The 23,443-nt window shown below is 44.9% G+C and overlaps 1 protein-coding gene across 15 annotated transcripts in view; it reads left to right on the forward strand.

Annotated features, from left to right (window-relative positions):
- Positions 1–23,443, forward strand: part of PALM2AKAP2 (PALM2 and AKAP2 fusion) — a 454,391-nt gene that overhangs the window by 410,577 nt on the left and 20,371 nt on the right. For 14 of the 15 annotated variants that reach the window (XM_045469855.1, XM_045469856.1, XM_045469859.1 and 11 more), the window contains one exon: positions 8,356–10,759. In XM_045469855.1, coding sequence (XP_045325811.1) covers positions 8,356–10,759 — 2,404 coding nt within the window. Of the gene's footprint in view, positions 1–8,355; positions 10,760–11,800; positions 11,853–23,443 lie in introns of all 15 variants that reach the window. The other variant, XM_045469857.1, reaches the window with a different exon arrangement.

Raw genomic sequence — 23,443 nt, forward strand, 5'->3', positions numbered from 1 at the left:
CTCTGAGGCCTTGATGTTGGTTTATTCTGGAGGTGGGGACTGCCCTGTAAAATCGTCTCATGGAGAAAAGGGCCTCTGGGGAGAAGAGCATCTGAGGACTCCTTGACAGAGCTCTGAGTTTGTTGCATTGAGGAGGAAGTGAAGCTTGACCTTCTTGGAGCAGAAACGAAGCATCTTTCCTCAGCTGGGGCAACCCTAAAGCCTCCCAGCCGTTCCCAGTCACTCCTGTGGGGAGTGGATCTCCAGGCAGCTGAAAGAAACAAACCTTTCACCAGTTGCTATAGAAAAGGAAACAGCTTCCTTCCTCCCTCCAACCCCCCTGGCTCCCCACCCCCATCTTCAGTTGCTTTCACAGAAAGCCCAAGCTGTAAATGTGTTAATCAAACGACACCTTGACATATTCCAGATGTGCAGCCTGACATCTGAGCCGGTGACTTTGAAGCTGGGTTAAGGGGATACTATTAATAGGGCAGGCTGTGGTCTCGGGGAGACTCCATGACGTTATAAATTGACCACTTTCCTTCAACAGAAGTGTGAGCCAAGACGTAGTTTGTTTCCAGTGAAGGAAGGTTCTAGAAGTATTTTCGTCCCATCTTCAAGCCCGTATCTATACTCTAAGGCTGTATCTGTACTCTAAGCCAGAGAGATAGCAGGATGGTAATGCCATAGAAGCTCTCAGCAAGAAAGGCCGGGCCTGTAAGAGCAGGAACATCTTTTTAGAACTGTCCCAGTCATATTTAGCTGTAATGCTTCACGGCAGGAGGTCCAAGAGCCATTGTTAGTGTTAGCTCCCTGGATCAGGGGTCAGAGCGTTTAACCCTGAGCCCGCCTGGTCTGACTTTAGCCTGCAACTGCCCAGGAGTGCTCAGGGTCTTTAAGTCTGGCACGTTCCCATCAACCAGGAAGGGGTCCTTCTCGGGCTTCTGGCTTCCCACCGTCAACCTAGGCCCCTGGTCCTCTAGGCCGGAAGAATCGCTGCGAGGGGGCAGAAGAGGAAAGGCCTTTGGACTGGAATATGGCCCAGGCTATCACTTCTCCCCTCCCCTTGCTGGCCGAAGCCTGAAGCCAAACCAAGGAAGGAAGCAAGACATTCTCAGACATTCCCATTCTCTGCTCCCTCACAGGGCTGGGTGGAAGGGGACTACTCAGAGGCCCCCCACACTTTCTCCGGCCTGCCCCCAGGTTGCCATCTTCAGCAGGGAGGGTCTGAGGAGCTGCAGGCCAGCTGCTGAGGAATTTGGGCACTCCCGGTTTTCTTCATAAACTCTTTCTAGCCAGCCCGGTGTGTGCTGTTGTACAGGGCTGGGATTTTCTTCCGACTTAGCACTTTCTTTGCCTCGTACTTTTTTCTCTCTTTGGAGATTTCCTTGGAAATCTCTGCCTCCGAGGCTGTACGCTCCTTGCTGCAGAGTAGGGACCACCCCAGAGCTCAGGGGACCCCACCCCACCAGGGCCCCGCCCAAAGCTTACCACTCAGCAGGTTCCCAGGGCATGCTTATCCTCATAGGAATGCATTTTGACCTCTTCAGCCTCTGGGCTCCCCTCCCACACTCCTGAAGTTCCCTCAGCTTAGGGAGTCCCTCTGCCCCAGATCTCCAGACCTTAGCTCCAGTCTGGTCCCTCCAACTCTGATAAAGTTCAGGAGAGTAATGTGGACATCTTTGCAGCCTCCATGAGCCGGGTTGCATCCCTTCCTTCCATTTATCTTCGTGATAGAAATAACAGCCAGGAAGTTGAGTCCTGTAAGAAGCATTATAGACGGTTCCACCACATGGACCACAGAACCAGTTCTCTGCTGTGAGAGCAATTGTGCCCTGTGTACTCAAAACTTGACTTAGGAAAAGACAGAAAGGGTAAGAAGGGAAAACGGAGATGCTCTCTGGTTTCACAGCTAGGCGGAAGTTTTATTTTATAGCCACGCCTCTGTTCCCTGGCCAAGAATGAGTTTGTATTTTTGGTGGAACTTAAAAATAACTGGATTAAAGGATCAGGTCACCTATTACCTGGGGAAAAGTCTTTCTAATTTAAATAGCATGGCCTTAGTAGGAAGTAATCTGGGTTATTCAGAGTAGGAAGCTGGTTGTGCAGCCTGCCTCTGATGTTTGAGTGATTTGGGTCACACCAGGCATTTAGGCTAGGAGCCTGGGAGGTCACAGCTGGTAACAGGCTGTGTCAAGAGGTAACAGCCTGAGGGTGGTGGGGAGGTGGGTGGGGAAGCTGTGAATACATTTGAGTAGAAGTTACAGCTTCCTGCTTGTCCTTGTAGCAAAGGACACCTTTTTGGTAACCCCCTGGTCCCAGCCATATCTGCTAAGGAAAATGTACCTCCTTCAAGTTCTTTCAGCTCATGATACGCCCAGCTGCAGATGCAAGTGCCTTGGGAAGAGAGAGCACACTGGCGTCCATCACCCCAGCTGGGCAGCTGTCAGGACCCTGATGTGTTTCCTGGGCAAATTACACAGTCTTCTAGAATCTCGCCTGTGCTGTTGACTCTGTGGTGTTGGGAAGGAGTCACAGCCTTTATGCATGGTGTCTATTGCAATGTCTGGGATGTGGGGTATTAATATTTTGCCCCTGGGTTGTCGTGGAGGAAGCAGAGGACTCTCCTCAGAGGCCGGCTGGAAAGGTAAAATTCCCAGACCGTGCAGGAAGTCAGCACCCTCATTTCTAACTAGGGGGCCTACAGGGAGAGCAAAAGAAAGGAAGCTGAAACTAAGTCTCCAGGAAGTCTGTCTCAGTTCCTTTCTGAATAAATGGTGGGGAGGGGTCTCTGACTTCTGAAGCCAAATTGCGTGTCTCCCATCACTTCTAGAGATACAGGTGTGCAAACGGTCAACCAGAAAGCCAAGTGAATACTCTTTAAGTCTATCCACCCTTCTTAACATAGCCCTAATCATTTTGGAAGCCTGCTGTCACTGAGAACACTTTTTGGAGTATTAGGAGAGAATTTGGAAGAACTGGCCTTCAAATCCTGTCTTTGCCACTTCCTAGCCAGGTGATCTTGGGAAAAATCTTTCAATTTCTCTAAACCTCATATTCTAAACTTTTAAAACTAAAGTTTTGCATACAAAAGGGCCTTGTTGCAAGTATCAGCCCAGATCGTGTATGTTTGTGTACTATGAACCGAGTGTGTCCGCGGTAAAATGGAGATGTGACGGGGCACCTGGGTGGCTCAGTCGGTTGAGCATCTGACTCCTGATCTCAGCTCAGGTCATGATCTCACAGTTTGTGGGTTCGAAATTCGCACTGGGCTTCATGCTGAAGCCTGCTTGGGATTCTCTCTCTCCCTCTCTCTCTCTCTCTCTCTGCCCCTCCCCCATTCTCTCTGTGTCTCCAAATAAATAAACTTTAAAAAAATGGGGATGTGACACTCACAGTGTGCCCACCAAACAGGCTCATTGTGCTGCCTCATTCACTTGTACATCTGTGCAGCTAGTAGTGTATTGGCAATGGTCCAGGTTCTGTTCAGGCCAATGTGCGACCCCTCCTCTGCTTCCGATGTGACTGGAAAAGATTAGGGAGGTTAGAGATGCCTTAGGTCTGACTTCTAGCCTTGCCTCTCGGCCTTTCCCCTGTAATTGCCTCATGTGGATTTCTTCTCAAAATGAAAACTTCCCCATCACGCCCTGCTCCTCCCCACAAAAAGTCAACCAGCTCCCAGAGAGAATTTAATAATGGTCATTTACACTTCCGTGTAAAATTGCTTAATAATAAGGAACATTTGCATTAAACACTTCTCAGTATACATAGTACTTTTAAACACATTATCTACTCTAATTCCCGAAACAGATTTGAGAGATCTTGTTACAAGTCCTGCTTACAAAGGAGTTACAGTCTGCCAAGGAGAGTCCCATGATTGTCTTGCATAGGGTCTGGCAGAACTTTCATAGGCGATCTCAGGCACCACCCATATTGTAAACTAACCCATACTAATTTGTTTTGCATAACTATGAAACACGTTTTGGTAAATAGCGGCAGCTTGAGACACAACCTGGCTACTGGGTTATAATAAAAGCACGTCTTGCACTGAGTTCTGGCACCCATACAGACGTTTATTAAGCAACCATTTGTAAAAGTAGGCATAAAACCTACTGTCTGTAACCTCAAAGAAATCCCAGCTCCTGAAGATTCTAGATGCTCCAGCCCCACCTTGCATGAAGACAGGTTTTACAAGGCAGGATTCCCTTACCCTATAGGGGTTAATAAACCATTAAAGTCCTCTGAACCTCAAGGCAGAGAAAGAGCCATTTAGCTTTTAGGCTCAAAGCACCATCCCTAAGGGTGTACGAGCCCCCTTCCCCTGCCCTGCTCACTCTGTCTGTAAATCTATTTCGGGAAAGGACGGAGAACATCTCTAATCCGCAAATTTGAACACCACCAACTTCACCAGATTTCCAGTTTTTATCATGCTAATTGACAAGCCACTAATTTCACTGATGAAAACCCATTTCTCACCTTAATGATGCCAGTTGGCAATGCCTCAGGGGGCCATGGGAGTTAAAGAGAGCCAAACTACCCAGGAAGGAAGCCATCTGTGGAGCCTGGAATTTCTGATTAGATCCTGGTTGACCACTCCTAGAGTGTATATTCCCAGTTAGGTTGGCTCTCTGCTTCTGCATGTAATTTAAACTAATTTCAAACACACACATACAGCTGTATTATATTGTCTCCGCCCACATCTTCTAAAGTAAATAGTAGACGTCCTGACCAGCTATTAGCTATTTGGGGAAGCCAGTAGGCTGGCAGGTATTATGTGTCATGCTCTACCAAGCCTCCACCTGGAGGGTTAGCAGGGGCAGTCCAAAGAGGGTGCCCCTTAGCACCCTTTGAAAATCCAGTTTGCTCGGTTTTGTTTTTGTTTTTGTTCTGTTTTGCACTGAGGCACAGTTGATTTCAGAAGGACTTCCCAGTCCCCTTGATGAATGTGTACTTTATCTGAATCCGGAATCAGGTTCACCTTATCTGAAGCATAGGGAAAAGTCTAGTCTTTTTAATCTTCGAAGGGAGCACTGAGCATTTGTTGGTTTGAGCAGGACATCATTTAATGACACCAAGCCCAGATTCCTGCCACTTCTGTTTACCTGGTGTAGTTTACAGGTGGCTTTGATTGTATCAGGCCATCTTGCGTGAAGGTAAATTCCTCCAGTTGAGAATGGAACTCCTTTGTTATAACTGTTGCCTAACTTTACAAAAACTCAGGATCTCTGAGGCATGGTTGTGAATCAGTAAGTCAGGGTTATCTCTTTAATTACTTCTACCTTGATTAGGGTGTAGAGCTGCTACTCTCTGAAGTACATGGAACAGAGTGTCAAGAAAAATGTTCTGAATTTATGGAAAGAAGGGGGAGGAGCCCCCTTGTAATGGGAAGGAGAGAGAGCCGCTTTCCTGTCTACACCCTCCAGTGCCTAGATTTTTTACACAAGTGTATTGGAACGGAATCATGTCTCAGTACATTGGGACTCCAAACTCTGACTTTTAATCAGTAATCAGCATTTGTAAAATCTTAGTTTGACCCATCATAGAAGATATTCAAGGAATGACACTCATCATTTCTGACGAAAAGCAAATGGTAGTCTTTTTGACATTGCGAAAATGTATTGTCAGAAGCTGTTCTCAGACTTTTAAAGTTTTGAATTGGAACACTTGCTACTTCAGAAAGTATGCCTTAAAAAGGGTTGGTATACTTTTTAAGTTCTGAGAGAGAAAAAAACGCTGGCAGAGCATCTCCTAGCTCATTGTCCGGCACTTGAATGGACGTACCCAGGAGAAAGAGACAGCGTGCTCTTGGGCAATGCTGTGGAGGGGGTTCAGGACCTTCTATCCCTGTGATTAGCAACAGGAGAGAACTATAGGCGAGTTTTTCACTCCTCCTGACAAGATGAAATAAACTCCAAAAGAGACTTAGGGCTTCCTAGGAAGTCCAATTTTTGTTAAGAAAAAAAGTGTCTCCTGGAGCTTATTGTTGCTGCTAATCTCATTATGACCCCACAAAATAAGCTTCCTGCATGTTTAATGAATGGATTAATGACCAAATGAGCTATAGAATGAATTATTTGCCTTTTAAATTCCTTTAATGCTATGCCACCCTCTTTCCTCTTATGCCAACTACTCTAAAATACTTTATGTTCAATAGGGCAGTGATTTTCAACCATTTTTCAGTTCCAGCAACTTCCTGCCATTTTCCTATCTTCCCTCCTCCGCCCCCAGAAGCCAAAAAGGATACAGGAAAAGCTCTCCTTATTCCCATAAAGACTGTTAGCAGTAAATCATTGACTAAATGAAGCTGGGGTGGGAGATTCACAGATAATCTGTCTCTCACTGTAGCAGTGCCTTGTGTCTCTTTTTGTTGGTCTCTTTATTCCAGTAATAGCTTTCCATGGAGTGGGCTAATTTTGACGTAGGTTTATTTGAAATTGAATGGCAGCCAGTAAGTGGCAGGCATTCAAATTTTCTGTAATTCTTAGGGTGCCTGGGTGGCTCAGTCGGTTAAGCATACCCCTCTTGATTTCAGCTCAGGTCATGATCTCCTGGTCATGAGATCAAGCCCCGAGTCAGGCTTGGTGCAGAGCACAGAGCCTGCTTGGGACTCTCTTTCCCTGCCCCTCCCCCACTCATTATTTCTTTCTCTCTCTCAATAAATAAATAAAACTTAATATTTTTTCTGTAATTCTTAACGACATAGATATTACTGGCGATTGCCTTGCCAAAAGAAAGTCTAGTTAATGTTTTTAAAAGGCAGTAAAAATGTCTTTGACATGACTCTTGATGTCATTCTAAAGATAAAAGAACCATTAGCTAATAATGGTAAAAAAAATAAAATAAAATAAAGATATTAGCATTATAAATATTAATAGTATTAAAGGACCAGATTTGGACAAAGACCAGAACTAGACGGGAAGTTCATCCAAGACCAGAAGGTATTGACAAAAGAATCGTTGTTACCTATTCCTAAAGAAGGAACATATATTACTTGATTGATTTAAGTCTAAAGGAGAATGTAAAAAATGAAGAGTGAAAGAAACCACCTGTTCATGGGTGACCTTCCAGCTCATGGATGACCTTCTAGGTCATGGATGACCATGAGAGTTTTCAGCTTTCTGACAGAAGTGCAGAGCATGTAGGGTAAACTCCCATGCTGTTTAAGTCTCATGAACAAATCCATAATTATGAACCTTCCTTGGAAGTGTTTTGAAATGAATCTCCTGAGAATCATCCTGAGGTGGTGTTTTAATATTATGTTCTAAGAGTTTAAAATTGTTCACAACCGATGCAAATGAAAATGGTACCATCTTGCAGTTTTGCATTGTACTATGTCAGTAATACGAGGCATACTCTAGACTCAAGAGAGGAAAACAAGCCTGACCAAGGTGTCAGTGAAATTCTTGAGGGACACTCAAATTAAGCTTACAATTCACCACTGAATTTTCTGAGATAAACCAGAATCCTTGGGTATGAAAAAAAAATCCTCCTAGAATTTGAAAATTAATTTTACTAATGCCCAAAAAGAAATCACATGGGATTGGTGAAAATATAGGATTTATTTCAAAACATTAAAAAGATGTGGTTTTTCTTATTTAACAATAAGATTGGAGCTATCACATATAGTGCATTTTAGGAACTGGTGAATTGCTGCTGGCTACTAACTTTTCAAAGCAGCCCTCACTCCTTAACTCTAAGGAGTGTTGTTTTGATGTAGTCCCAGAGAACAGAACTATACAGTCAGTGGCTTTGGTTACGGTGTTTATAATGTACATGATCGATTAAGAGCCATTGCACTGGGGCCCTGTAGCTGTTAAGGAGCCATTGAAGGAATCTACTGTTCTCCAGTATTTTCTCTTGGAAAAATTTTCCAGGAAGTTTCTTGTCTCCAGAAATATTGCATTACATATGGCAGAGGATTTCAATAAAAATCGCTGATGCCAAAGGACCTTCTTGCTCTACTTGGGGACACACAAATAGTCCTATTACATTTCTGCAGTTGTTTGCTATTAAGATATTTTATTAAATTCTGGTACAATTCCTATATAATCTTTTCTACTTTAGAAGATATTTGAGCGATGTCTTCAAATGATCTGAATCTTAATTTACTTTTAAATTTAAGAATGGGACTGGCATTTATTGAACGTTCTCTGGACCCCCAGTAAACAAAGCAGAATCTGTAACATCGAGAGGTTTATGAATGAATTACCACAGCAAAATGAATATGCGAAGAATTATTAGAAGAGAAATCTCTGTGCCAAAGAACTTGTCATTGCTTCAGTTTTTCTTCCAGTGAGTTACCAGTTAATTTCTCAGGGTTCGCCTCCATAAGAGATTTAATAGCTAACCCTGACCTTTGTTGTCTGTTTATTTCAGAAGCCTCCCCAGCTTTCTGAGGATGATGTCCGGCTAAAAAACGAGAGAGACAATTGCAGCGTCAGCCCCCTGGAGCCTGCAACCAGCTCCCTTCCCCCAGATCACAAAAACATGGAAATTGAAGTCTCTGTTGCAGAATGTAAAAGTGTTCCTGGAATCACCTCTACCCCGCCTTCCATGGACCACCCCTCCCCTTTCTACTCACCCCCCCACAATGGCCTCCTCGCTGATCACCATGAATCTCTGGATAATGATGTGGCCAGAGAGATCCGCTATCTAGACGAGGTGCTGGAGGCCAGCTGCTGCGACTCTGCTGTGGACGGAACTTACAACGGCACGTCGTCCCCAGAGCCTGGAGCAGTCGTCGTGGCGAGCAGTCGAAGCCCACCTGCCCACACAGCCATCCAGCCAGAACTCACGGAGAGGGCAGCGGGCAGACAGGCCCCTCCTCACATCGAGTTCAGCGCAAGCAACTCTGACGCCATGGCAGAGGGTGGAAAAGCCAACGGCCACTCGCCTGACCAGCCCCAAGATCTGCTGGGGGACGGCCTCCAGGCACCCGCGAGCCCCAGCTCCTCCACCAGCTCGCGGTGCTCGGGCCGTGACGGGGAGCTCACGCTCACCACACTGAAGAAGGAGGCCAAGTTTGAGCTGCGTGCCTTCCACGAGGACAAGAAACCCTCCAAGCTCTTTGAGGACGACGAGAATGAGAAGGAGCAATTCTGTGTCAGAAAAGTGAGGCCTTCGGAAGAGATGCTGGAGCTGGAAAAGGAAAGGAGAGAACTCATCCGGAGCCAGGCCGTGAAAAAGAATCCTGGCATCGCGGCAAAATGGTGGAATCCTCCCCAGGAAAAAACCATCGAGGAGCAGCTGGACGAGGAACATCTGGAGTCGCACAAAAAGTACAAGGAGCGCAAGGAGAGGAGGGCGCAGCAGGAACAGCTGCTCATGCAACAGCAGCAGCCGCCCCCAGCCCAGCTCTACATGGCCCCTGTGGCCTCCCGTGACCAGGCCAGTGCGGCAGAAAACGTAAAGGAGGACATCGTCACCGAGCAGATAGACTTCTCTGCCGCTCGCAAACAGTTCCAGCTCATGGAGAGTTCCAGGCAAACAGTGGCCAAGGGCCAGAGTACACCTAGGCTCTTCTCTATCAAGCCCTTTTATAGGCCTCTGGGGTCAATCAACTCAGACAAGCCACTGACCATCTCGAGACCAGCTTCCGTCGGGGGCCTTCCAGAAGACAGTGGTGCATCAGCAGCCAAGGGGCAGCAGAAAGCCAGCTGTGCCCTGGAGAGTCAGCCTGCGGGGGGAAGCCAGGGCAGCACAGCTCCTCAGGGGAGGGAAGGGCCCTACAGTGAGCCTTCCAAACGTGGGCCCTTATCCAAACTGTGGGCAGAGGATGGGGAGTTTACCAGTGCCCGGGCCGTCCTCACTGTGGTCAAGGATGACGACCCTGGGATCTTGGATCAGTTTTCAAGGTCAGTCAATGTCTCTTTGACCCAAGAGGAGCTTGACTCTGGTTTGGATGAATTGTCAGTGAGGTCCCAGGATACCACTGTCCTGGAGACCCTGTCCAACGATTTTAGCATGGACAACATCAGTGACAGCGGGGCCTCCAATGAGACAACCAATGCCCTCCAGGAGAATTCACTGGCTGATTTTTCTCTGCCCCAGACTCCACAAACTGACAACCCTTCAGAGGGCCGAGGAGAAGGCGTCTCCAAGTCCTTTAGCGATCACGGTTTCTATTCCCCTTCATCCACACTGGGAGACTCTCCATCGGTTGATGACCCCTTGGAGTATCAGGCTGGTCTCCTGGTGCAGAATGCCATTCAACAAGCCATAGCCGAGCAAGTGGATAGAGCTGTGTCCGAAACCAGCAAGGGTGGGACAGAACAGCAGGGACCTGGAACAACTCTAGAGGAAGCTGGCACTGGGGCTCCCAATTCAGAGAAGCCTCAGAGCATGTTTGAGCCGCCTCAGGTGTCTTCTCCTGTTCAAGAGAAGAGGGAGGTATTACCAAAGATTCTGCCTGCTGAAGACCAGGCACTCAGGGAAAGGGGGCCCTCCCAGCCACTGCCAGCCGTACAGCCCAGTGGCCCAATAAACATGGAGGAGACCAGACCGGAAGGGAGCTATTTCAGCAAGTACTCAGAGGCAGCTGAGCTGAGGAGCACAGCCTCGCTCCTGGCCACTCAAGAGTCCGATGTGATGGTTGGGCCCTTCAAGCTGAGGTCAAGGAAGCAGAGGACTTTGTCCATGATCGAAGAAGAGATCCGAGCAGCTCAAGAAAGGGAAGAGGAACTGAAGAGGCAGAGGCAAGTCTTGCAGAATACCCAGAGCCCCAGGGCAAAGAACGCCCAATCACTGCCCTCCCGAACGTCATGCTACAAAACCGCTCCAGGTAAGTGAAGTGCGCACCAGAGACAGACGCCGTGGGAATCGGTTGATTCCAGCCCATGTGTTTCTTTGTGGAGCCTCATCTGGGTGTGGCTAGAATTAGTGTCGGGGGCACTGACACAAGGGTTTTTGTATCCAGGGACATGCCAGTGGAGTCAGAAGAACCCTGGGCCTGGACGGTGTGCCATTTCCCAGAGGATGCAATGGCTCCTTTCCCATCGTTCTGTTCCGGGTTTGGTTTAGTAGAGAATTGTTCTCTTTTGTTTGAAAGGGCTGCCTCTGGCTGAGGGAGGGGCAGTGTGTCAGAGTGAGCCCATGTGTGGACTGTGTTGGAGTCAGTAGCTTGACCCTTAGCATCTGTAGTTAAATTGAACCCATCTGATTTGGACAACGTGCTCTACTAACGCCGTCTGAGTGCCAGGTTCTTTCCTAGCAATGACAGTCATGACCCAGGGTTGCGGATCGACCATAGATGTTTTTGTCCCTCTTCTGTACGATTAGATTGGTCTTCCTTTTAGTCATCACGGTGCCATTTCTTTGGAATCAGGGGTGGTCTCATTCATTCTTATCCTATGACACATTTGGAGAAATTGACTCTTTGTAAAGGCAGGTCTTTAGTCCCCTCCCATTGCCTGGGCAGTCCCTTTGTATACTTTGTGTAAATGGCTGGTGTTAAATATGGTGGTGATGTTGCTACCATTATGGACAACAGCGTGACCAGTAGTTTTTGTTTCCTATTTGGATATGATGGCAATCAGAGTTCTGCACGTCCTGCTGCAGAGAAGTGCTACTCAAAATGTGACCTGGGCTAGTCCACGGACTGTTCGTTACCGGTCCATGCCGAGAATAAGTACAGACGTTGAGAGCAAGCATTTGAAAATTCTTGTCGCAATTTGGTATTGTCCTCAAATCCAAGTGTGGAGTTTTGTGCTTTTTTTTAAAGTATTGGTTCATAATGGACTGAGGGGTAACTTCTTTCACTGGAGACTATCTAAAAAGCATTACCCTAACATATAATTGTTGGCGTTTGACTTGGTTTATCCAGATCTTATTCCCATCTTGACACTTGGCTTCCGTCAAATCTACAGTGACTCAAGGTAACTCTTTTGATTATTAATTTTTAAATTTTGAAACAGTCTCAACCTTAAGTTCCCAAGTACAGTACAAATATCTCTTATTATGAACCATTTGAGAATAAATTGCCAACATGATCTCCGTCATCCCCAATTTTACAGAATATGCCTCATTTTGGATTTGTCTATGCTTTCACATGAGTACATGTAGGTTATGCATCTTTGGTAGGACTACCACAAAAATGATGTTATTTCTTCTCACTGTGTCCAATCAGGGACAGATGTTGACTTTTTTTTCATATAATATTAACTTGGATCACTTGATTGAGGGAGTGTCTTATAAGGTTCTAGAGTAAAATTACTTTGTCCTTTGTAATTAATAAATATTCTGGGGCCTCTGGGTGACTCAGTCAGTTAAGTGTTTGACTTCAGCTCAGGTCATGATCTCATGGTTCATGAGTTCAAGCCCCGTGTCGGGCTCTGTGCTGACGGCTCAAAGCCTGGAGCCTGCTTCAGTTTCTGTGTCTCCTTCTCTCTCTGCTCCTCCCCTGCTTGTCCTCTGTCTCTCTCTCAACAAACAAACAAACAAACATGGGATGCCTGGGTGGCTCAGTTGGTTAAGTGTCCTGTCCGACTTTGGCTCAGGTCATGATGTCATGGTTTGTGGGTTCAAGCCCTGCATTGGGCTCTGTGCTGACAGCTCAGATCCCGGAGCCTGCTTTGGATTCTGTGTCTCCCTCTCTCTCTGCCCCTCCCTGCTTCGTGCTCTCTCTCTCTCTCTCTCTCTCTCAAGAATAAATAAACATTAAGATTTTTTAAAATAATAAATAAACATTAATAAATATTCTGTACAGTTAATTTGGTACTATGTAATCTTTATCCTACTTCTCATCAAACTTTAAATCTATTCATGTATCTATTTATGTAAGTGTGGTCTTGGGGGGTTCCTATTATATTCAGTGGGTTATAATCCATTTCTGTTAGTTTTATTCTTAATTTGTATAGATATAGCTTATGGGAGCCCTTTCAAGTTAACTTCATGTCCTTTTGACATGGTCTCATTATCCTATGGACACGTCCTCACTTTCTGACGCCACAATATGTTCCAGTTTTATCTGATACTTTCCTAACCCTGAAATCAGCCATTTCTTCAAATAGCACTAATTCCTGTTAGTGGAGAATGGAATTTAGAAATCAAAATCTGGGTGATTGGTGTGCTCATTGTTATTAGATTGTTTGTCCCTGTTCCCAGGCACTCTCAAAGAACAGAATTAGAGAATATATACACATTCTGTCTGTCTGTCTGCCTGTCTGTCTATCCACCTACCTACCTACCTATCTATCTTGAAAACCATGAGCTCACCCTGATACCTTTAACTCTAATCTAATACCAGAGGGCTCATATTCTCCCCATATTTGTAACCTCCTTGTTGACAAGATAGCCGGTTCAAATACCCTTGATGTATTTATTGTTTGAGCAATCCTCTCCTTGCCTTATGTAACCAGTCTCCTATTTTCCTTACCCAACTTGGGTTCCAATACCCTGTGCTAGGTCACCTCTGTCCCCCACCCACCTGCTGTGGCTCCAGCACAGCACTCTGGGCCACTGTGGTATCCTACCCTCAACTGCAGACACCATCTTGTAGAGCTCCTCCCCAGTGGCTTTTGGACTAAATTGTTCACGAAGGAAAGAAAGAGAGGGGAAAGAGGAAAAGCCTGGTGACTTTCTTGATATGGTTTTTAATTCCTACAGGTCACAGGGCAGTGGCCAGCTAAGTGAGGCAAAGAAAACTTGCAAGGGAGGATTTTTTGTGTGTGTGCTTAATAGTGACCAGTTGGCTTTTCCCAAAGATCCTTAGTTGTCAAGTTCATTTCAAATTCTTGTGTGCTAGCTTGGCACAGAGATGCCAATGGGCATTCTGCATGGTATCCTAGAAAAAGGTTTTATACCACTTGAATTCAGCCCAATCTGAGGAGCCTACTTCACGTGTAAGTGACTGTAAAGGGCCTGCACAAGAGCCCAAAGTCTGGCAGAGGAAGGTTCTTCAGGCATCTCATCAACTTCTGTTCACATAGGAGGTAGATACCATGGCTCTCCTGTCAGTTATAGCTGGCTCTACCTACCTAACCCTCCCTTTATGTTATTTATTATAGAACCTTCCTGCAAGTGCGTGTGCTCAGTGGGTATTTTCATTTTTCTTCACTCCACTTTTTTTGTTTTGTTTTGTTTTGTTTTTAAGTAGGCTCCACGCCCAGTGTGGAGCCCAATGCAGGGCTTCAACTCATGACCCTGAGATCAAGACCTGAGCTGAGATCAAGAGTCAGATGCTTAACTGACTGAGGCGCCCAGATGCCCTTTACTCCTCTTCTTAATTGAGCCTCCCACCATATTGTTCCCTTCCTTTATTTCTCCCATGTGAACAAGATTAAAAACATTTCAACACTTCCCTCTGTTCCCTGACCTGCTGCAGTCTTTTGATCTTCCCCACCAGGCTTAAAATAAGACAGGGTTCCAATGTTTTCCCTCAGCATCCCAGCAGCCCAGGACTACTTTTCCCAGCACTTCCCTCCAATGTCCTCCCCTATATCCCATTCCATAGGATTGATTCTGCCACTTTGGTAAGATGGTAATCCATCCATGCAAGTCTGCATACTGCAGCTGTCTAATTATTGTACTGAACACAGTCGTGAAAATGATGCGTGTGCACCTCATTCCTTCATGTTTATCTCTAGAACATTTAAAGTAGGTGGTAGGGCTTCCCAGAATTATGACATGGATTGAAAGGAACCGAATGAAAAATGTGATTTTCTTTCTCTCCATGCCTGGTAATGTTTGGAGTGTTGCTTGGCTAGCCAGCCTCTAAGTTCGTAATCAAGGAGGAGGCCGACACATCGCTCTGAGCAGCCAAACTGCACGATTCATGGCCAGGTTTAGAACTGTTGGCTCCAACTTTGGTTTGGTGAATGGAGATGTTGCTAAGTTCCTATTGTGCTACTCCACATGTCCCACCAGTAGAGGTGACTCAGCTGGTCTGTTGCATGACCCAGCGTGATGATTTGATATCAGGTGATGAAAAATATAATTTTTAACTTCTCCTCCGGTGGAAATCATGTTGATGACATGCTGGATTCCTAAAACCTAAGGCAAGGAGAATCCACTGAGATCGAAGATGCAATAGGGAAAGAGAAATCTACTAATTCTCTCCAACCATTCCCCAGGTGTTGAAAAGATAAACTTGTTTTTGCTTTTAGTTTCCCTGCCTTTCAAAGATGGAGAAAGATATTTTTAAAATGATACTGTCATTTTCAAAAAACAGTTGTTAGGAAAATTATTTTGGAAACTGTATCTTGTTGGCTCTTAGGAGATTTTAAAGGAAGAAGTTCCACTTAAATAGGATCTGTGTGACTTTTGCTCATACAGAAGTGAGCAAGGCAGATGCAGTTCCTGCCCTTAGGGAACTTACAGCTCAGTAAGAGAAACTTACTTCAGACGAACATGGCGATTTCATGGCAGAGAAGCATGAAAATCTGTAAGAGCACAGATCAAGGAAGATCACCTCACTGGGGGTATAAGGGAAGTCTTCCTTTCTTAGGAAACTACTATCCAAGCTTTGAACTGAAGGAGTAAAGTTGGGTTCAGGGGGTAGGGGCAATCGTTCCAGTGAGAAGGAAGGGCACCAAGGAAGGCCCAAAAGGAAAAAGAAACTTGGTATGTTTGAGGTACTTAAATAAGGTTAGGGTGGATTAAAGGAAGAGATTTAAAACAAAATGAAAGAGTTGGTTTGAAGCCAGACAACAAAGAGCTGCCTTCATCCATGAATTGATGGAAGAAAAGTCTTTCCACTTTAATGAGTCCATTCCACCAGCTTCTGTTGAGCTCTTCCTCAGCATAAGAACTTCTGAAGGCATGTTGCCATGCATGTTGACAAAGGCTGTGTGTCGTGTGGGAAGCCATATTCCCAAGAGTGAACACACGTGTGCCTTCTGTTGATGGCACTCAGAAGTAGAGAAGAAAGGAAGCATTACAGCAGGTGCACTAGCCTAACACACCCCTGAGGATCAAGTTTGGGAGGAAAACCCAAACATTTTATTGACGTTAAAATCCGGATCTTTCCAAATGTCTTTTCATATTAAGGCTGTCAACAGTTCTCACTTTAGTGCCTGGTGTCTATTATTGGATATCCTGGTTTCACTTCCAAATTCTAGGCATGACAGAGAAACCCAGTTAGTTAGGTGATGATTACTTTGGTTTTTCAAAATAGTATCCATTTTCATGCCAGATGTTGAACTGATCTACCAAGTCAGATAAGTTGCCCAGTGGGACATTATGGGGAGTGGTAAAGGAGAAGGTGGGGATATTGAGTTCCATAACTTGGAGCGTCTGCTCATGTTTTTAATATGTGGAAAGATGTGATAGTTACATATCTTATAAAGATAAAATTTCCAACGAGTTTCAGCTTCAATTGTCAGTTTGAATTAAGGTTGCACAGGAGGTGATCGTTACATTATTATAAAGATTATTGGCTGGGTCTTTTTTTCTCTCTCCTCTATTATCTTCAAATATCATGAAAAAAAGTCCTAGACAGAAAAAAAAAAAAATGATGTCAGCATAATATTCATGAAAGAAAGCTTGGTGGCTTATTCCATGCTAAAGTAGTCTTCACTGGAGATGCCCTCTTTGCTCCATAGTAGAAGACCATGTGTTGGCAACTGGTAGAAAAATTCTGTCACAGGCCCAGGTGTGTGTCACAGGCACAGGGGGCTCTCCTTCAGGAGTATACAGTGTTCCCCTTTCGCACAGGCAGGCACAGGTTATATAACCTGTAGGGGTCCAGCTGGCTGTGTGACAGTACTAAAGCTTAACGTGGAGCACCTTGCCGAGCATTATCTCTACTACCATATTTCCTGAACATTCTCTCGTGACAGAAGCCTAATCGTGGTAGCTACAAGTTACCTTAAAGCTGTGTACCATACTAGTGACTTCACACACATTTTCTCATTTTTCCTTTTCTCATTTATTCCTCCCAACAGTCTTCTGAGATGTAACACAAATTATCCAAACCCTTGAGGCCAGATCTATTCAGAATTTTTCTGATTTAAGAAAAGCCATAATGTGTATATACTATTATTTATAAAAGCATTGCAATGCATATGCTATTACGTAACCACCACACCCCGCCCCGCCCCAGACAGGGTCCCGAGCTACCCCCATCACCGCATTAGACTTCTGCTATAAAACTGAAGAGGAGTTAGTTTCATCAAGTGGGATCGTTACATCAAGAAGGACTTCATGCCTGGTCTTGTGAGGTTTGCTGCCAAGTAAGTTATGACAAAGCTGGTTTTTTAGAGCTTGTTTGGATTTGCAAATTGGACGTAAGAGGTCATGGTCCTATACTATTATTCCCCTTTCAAAGAATTAATACCAGAGTCCAGAGAGATTAAGTAACCTGCCGAGGTCACTCAGCCAGGTAGTGGCAGAACCAGGTTCAAACCCTGGCTCATCTGATTCCGAAGTCCTTATTCTTTCTATACCCTTTCTTAGCCACCCCTGAACCTGCCCCTCTGCCCTGGAGGTCTACAAGGTATGTAGTAACAGCTCCCCTCTCCAGCCTACAGTGATTGAGCTCAGTCTCCCCCCGACCCTCTCCCAGTCTCCGGTCTGACCCCTGCATTATCTTGGGTCCTTCCTACCCCCTGCTCTTTGGACCCACTCTAGCTCTGAAATCCCCTGCTCATCACGGTCTGGGCGAATGAGTTTGCTCCCAGAGGCCACGAGACAGTGCTACCCTAGTGACCCAGAATGGGTCCTTTGTGCTTTCAGAACTTAACCCCAGTGCTCCAAATTACAGTAGGCAAAACTGCTGGTGCTGTGCAAAAGAGCTGAGCAGATGGCGGAGGGGACCAGCATGGTCCGGGTGAGCTATCTAGCCTGATGGCTCCTGTGAGTTCTTTCTGAAAGTTGGCTTACCAGAAAGAAGCTCATTCATTCCAGACACAGGTCTATTCCCTGAAATCTTTGGAAGAATTGGGTACTTAAATGAAGACTCAATCTCTTGGTTTGAGAACATGCAGGAAAAGTGTTCACTCCATTAGCTGAACATGTTTGGTGGGTTGGGGCCAAAGCCAAATACATTAGTTTACTGGTGGTCATTGAACACCGTGACTGCTTTCTGCTGTTCTCTTTGCTCATGATTGATCCTTCTACCTGGGACCAGAAATTCCTTGTGTTTTATTTGTCTTCAAATCGATTTATTTATTTACCCAGCAGATATGCTCATTTTTAAAAAACACATGCCATTTGGGAAGGAATTGTCAAGAAAAGGTTAGACCGAAGAAGTGTTTGGCAAAGGGTGAATGTATGTGGTGAAATCAGGACTTCTCAAATCCCAGAATTCAAACTTCTCTTTGGGCATTGCCCCCCAAGGTTTGGAAGGGGCAACTGCTGAGGCTAAGTCTATCAGCCCCGCTCCCAAGAAGGTAGGGACTCCAGTCTTTCTCCCATGAAGAACGCGCGGCTCTGGCTTCTGGGAAGTAGAACTTGAGAAAAGGCACTACATCTCTACCGGTTTAATTCCCCACTCTAAGCAAGTTCTGCCACCACTGCTCATTGTGCTGGGTCTTCTGATGAATGCACAGTGTCACGGCTGGCCCCCAGTGGTGCTCATGCCTTGTTGGGGACACCACATGGCATCCGTGTCGCCTACCCTTTACCCCTGTGTGTGGCTACTCCGTGCTCCAAGTTAGGAGAGCGGCTTCCAAAAAAAATCAGACTCCACCACGTGCTAAAAAAGATGTAATCTTGAGCTAAGAAAGAAAAGATGAATCAAAGGACCTAATTCTTGTAAAAATCCCTGCTCTACCCCTCGTAAGAAATGTGAGCTAATCAAAGCCAGGCGTGGGAGCAGGATGTCCCCTGTGACTGCAGGAGTCCAGTCAGGATATGACTGTGTCTCTTAACCAGCCATGCTGCTATTCCCTCAGGAGACTGGCATTTCACATCCATCTGATCTTTGTGAATAAGCTACTACTTACGGGGTGGAGAGCTAGGGGCGGTGGGTGGGGAGTGTACCAAAGAGTGCATATTAGATTTCATGTAATGGTATTTTATTTCTCATGACGTTCAATGTAACCGTCAAAGGTTTCCCAAAACCTGTGTGCATCCAACCTCACAGGTCTTCCCAGTCTGTCTGTATTTCTCAAATAGAAATTCATACCTTATGTAAAAAAAAACTGGTCAAGGAAACTTAGGTGCCTAAATGTCACAGTCACTTCTCTGGATTTATATTTGAAGTTCAGATCCCGACTCCCTGCTTGCTAACTGTGTGACTGGCTTACTTCACCTGTGTAAGCCTCAGTCTCCTCACCAGTAAGACGGGAATAAGATCATACCGACCTCAGTGCCCAGTACCCAAGAAGAGTTACTCTTTTGTTGTTACTACAGTTACTGTTATGTCTTAAGACAAGAGCTAGAAAACCTTACAGAATTATGTAGGAGTTGTTCTTCTACAGCTGCTGAAATAAATGTCAAAACCTGCATTATAAAATCGCTTTCTGTTCCTAGTTGGTGTATTTTCGTATTTTAAATTCATTAAAATTTAAAATCTCACTTACAAAACCTGAGTTCAGGAATTCGTTTTCAATAGTCAGCTGTGATTTCAAAAAACAAAGCGTACTGGGGCACAGTGAAATTGCGAGTCCATAAAAATGTTTCCTTTCTCTTTCCCTTTGGGGGGGTAGAAATCATCACACAGTCAGACCCACCATGTTGGTAGAAATGCGTTTAACAAAAAGAGCTTGGTGGGGGAACTGCTATTTGCCGTGATTTTCATTCTTTCTGTTTTAATTTTCTTTTTCTTTTTTGGTCTTGAAACTGTGCTTCACCTAGAGAAGCAGAGCTCTTTCCTTCTAGAGGTTTCACCTTACAGTCCTGTTCATTGAGGATGACCCAATATCAGCAGCTCATCCAACACCCCAATCTTTAAGGAATAACATTTGGAAATTTCTCAGACTTGTTTCACCGGGCCAGGGGTATTTCTCATGTCCGAGCTAGGCTTACGATCTGAAGATTCATATCATTGCATTTTCAAAACCCTGCAACCTTCAGGAAAAGAGATAAAAGGACCAGGGACCAGCTTTTGGTGTGTGGGTCACAGCTGGAACCCCACAATCACCTGCTCCCCGGATCTGACAGGAAGGATATTCCCTTTTACTGGGAGGAAATGAAGTTGAAAATACAAGTCTGAGCTCATTTCTTTCTGGCGACTTGTGAGTCGTCTTAGATGTTTGCAATCTTATCGCCATGCTGTGTGAAGAAAGGAGGTCATTGAAGGAGGCCTGGCCAAGGCATGGCATCTGGTGGGCGTCTTTGTTCAGTTCAGTTTGGTTTTTAAGTAAGAGTGGGTGATGGCTTTTTCTTTTCTTTTGAGAAATGTAGAAACAAAGGATCTTTGATTTAAGAACTCAGACACCATATATGTGGAGTGTAATGGTCACCAAAATCACAGTGTTTGGCCAAAATAACTTTCTAAACTTTTGGAAGCCACATCCTTGGCTTGCTAGAAGTTAGCCTTGTTCCTACGGAAGAAGGGTCCGGCTGTCTGGGATGGTAACGGCTGTGCTTCCAGCTTGTGCCACCTTCGCTCGGGTTCCCTGTCAGGGAGCAACCGGGGTTCTTCTCTCTGCCGCCCCCTCCCCTGGGCAGCACAGCCTGTCACAGATGCCCAGGGCAAATCCTTCTTGCCTGGAAAATTCACCAAGGCCTGGCTTTCTCTCTGTGGACCAGAATGGGGTTTAATTATTTATGATTAAATAAGCAGGAAACACAAATTTGTGTTTTCTAGTTTTCCATTCATGATGGGCGGGGGGCGGGGGGGGGACTGACAGCATTTACTAATTTGGAGTGAAATTTAGCTGCCCCTCTCTGCTCCTTAGTCCACCTTGCAGACCCACGGCCTGGAATGCCGCTGTCACAGACGTGAGCAGGGCTCACCAGAGGCCCTGGTTGGGGGCGGGTGTCAGCTCCTCTGAGCGTGTGCTGTCTGGCAAGATACAAAGGCTTGCGGATTGCCTAGTCCATGAAGCAGCTTTATCTACTTTTCTTGGCATGGCTAATAACGTTTAAAAGATTTTTTTTCTGGTTTGTTTTATATTTTTTAATTAATTCATGCTTATTTTAGAAAAAAATTGGAAAACAAGGAATAAAGATAAAAATAAAAGTAATTCCTAATCCTAACTGCTACCTGCCTAGGTTTCTCCATGCACATAGGTGCATAGAAGGTAATATTGGGCTTATATTTGTATTCGTTTCCTATCACTGCTGTAACAAATCGCCACAAATAAAGGGGCTTAAAACAACACAAATTTATTATCTTACAGCTCTAGAGGTCAGAAGTTTGTAGTGTGTCAGCTATGGATTGAATTGTGTCCCCTCTAAATTCATATGCTGGCAACGTGGATGGAATTAGAATGTATTATGCTAAGTGAAATACAGTCAGAGAAAGACAGATATCATATGATTTCACTCATATATGGAATAGAAACAAAACCCATGAACATGGGGAACGGAAGGAAAAAATAAGACAAATACAGAGGCAAACCATAAGAGACTCTTAAATACAGAGAACAAACTGAGGGTTGCTGGAAGGGAGGTAGGCAGGGGATGGGCTAACTAGGTGATAGTACTAAGGAGGGCACTTGTTGGGATGAGCACTGGGTGTTATACGTAAGTGATGAATCACTAGATTCTGCTCCTGAAACTATTATCACACTATATGTTAACTAACTTGGATTTAAATAAAATTTAAAACAGAAATAGAAAAAAATATATCTAAGTTATAGGAAATTCATATGTTGAGCCCTAACCCCCAATGGAGATGGGCACTTTGTGAGACGTAATTAGGGTTAGGTGAGGTCATAAGGGTGGGGCCCTTGTGATAAAATTAGTGCCCTTCTAAGAAAAGACACCAGAGATCTAGATCTCTCCCTGTCTCTGCCATGTGAGGACCCAGTGAGAGGTGGCCATCTGCAAAATAGGGAGACAGTTCTCACCACAACCCAACCATGCTGGCACCCAGAGCTCAGACTTCCAGCCTCCAGAACTGTGAGAAAATACATTTCTGTTGGGTAAGCCACCCAATCCATGGCATTTTGTTATGGCTGCTCAAGCAGACTAAGATAGTGTCTGCCTGGGCCAAAATCAAGGTGTTAGTAGGGCTGTGTTCTTTCCGGAGACTCTAGGGCTCCGTCCCTTTCCCTAGAGTCTGCCTGCGTTTCTTGGCTCACGGCCCCTTCCGCCCTCTTCACTGCTGGCAGGGTGGCACCTTCAAGTCTCCGTTTCTCTGACCCACCTGGACCTACATGGTTATACCAAGCCCAACTGGATAATTCACGATAGTCTTCCCCACTCAAAGCTTTTAACTGCATCATGTCTGCAATGTCCTTTTGCCAGGAAAGCAGCATCTTTGCAGGTTTTAGGGATTAGGATGTTAAGCATCCTAGCGGAGGCTATTCTTCTTCCTGCCACAGGACTGTTCATCTTACATGGAGTGAGGTTTTACCAGATGTCGTGCATGCACTTGTGTTTTCTTTCACACAGCTAATAACTGGTGAACCAGGATTTGAACCCCAGCAGTCTGGCTGCAGAATCTGTATTCTTAAACCCCTGCAATCTCTCTCTTTTTTTTTTTTTTTTCTTAAAACATTTTGAGTATTTTCGCATGACCTTAATTATTCCTGTGGGGCGCCTGGGTGGCTCAGTCGGTTAAGCGTCCGACTTCAGCCAGGTCACAATCTCGCAGTCCGTGAGTTCGAGCCCCGCGTCAGGCTCTGGGCTGATGGCTCAGAGCCCGGAGCCTGTTTCCGATTCTGTGTCTCCCTCTCTCTCTGCCCCTCCCCCGTTCATGCTCTGTCTCTCTCTGTCCCAAAAATAAATAAACGTTGAAAAAAAAAAAAAAAGTTGGAGAGACTAAAACAGATTTGTCATAACTAAATAATACTCCATTATCTGAATGAGCCAAAACTAATTTAACCATTTTCCTATAGTCAGATATCTTGGTTTTTCCCACATGTATAGTTCTTAAAAAAAGAATACAACGGTAGAAATTCTTATATGTAAGCTTTGTGCCTATACTTAATTATTAACTGAACTTGTGGGAGCTGCTTAAGTTAACTAATATACGCTAGAGAACAGCATTTCACCAATTGTTTTCCTTGAGACATCAATAGGGATTCTATGAAATGAGGTTCTCTGGTGAAATAAATTTGAGAAATGTTTCATACCTACCCTTGAATAAGTGATTCACAATCACAATAGCACTAAAACCTTAGAGAAGTCCTCTGGTAAAGAAATCCATTTCATTTTATTTTTAAAGCTTTCTTTAACCTAGTGTTTATCAATGACTTTGTTAGCAGCAAATACTGTCTCACAAAGCAAAGCCAATAAGGCACACTTTTAGAAACAGCTTTGGAATCATCCCCCCGCCCCCGCCAAGTGAAGTTGCTTACCTTCAAGCACCTTTAAGAGCTTGTCAAGTCTAAAATTACTCTAGATGAGTATTTACCCAATGAATATGAAAACCTAGTTCAAAAAGATATATGCACCCCTATGTTTATTGCAC

This window comes from Leopardus geoffroyi, chromosome D4 (assembly GCF_018350155.1).
Source record: "Leopardus geoffroyi isolate Oge1 chromosome D4, O.geoffroyi_Oge1_pat1.0, whole genome shotgun sequence".
Taxonomy (NCBI): Eukaryota; Metazoa; Chordata; class Mammalia; order Carnivora; family Felidae; genus Leopardus; species Leopardus geoffroyi.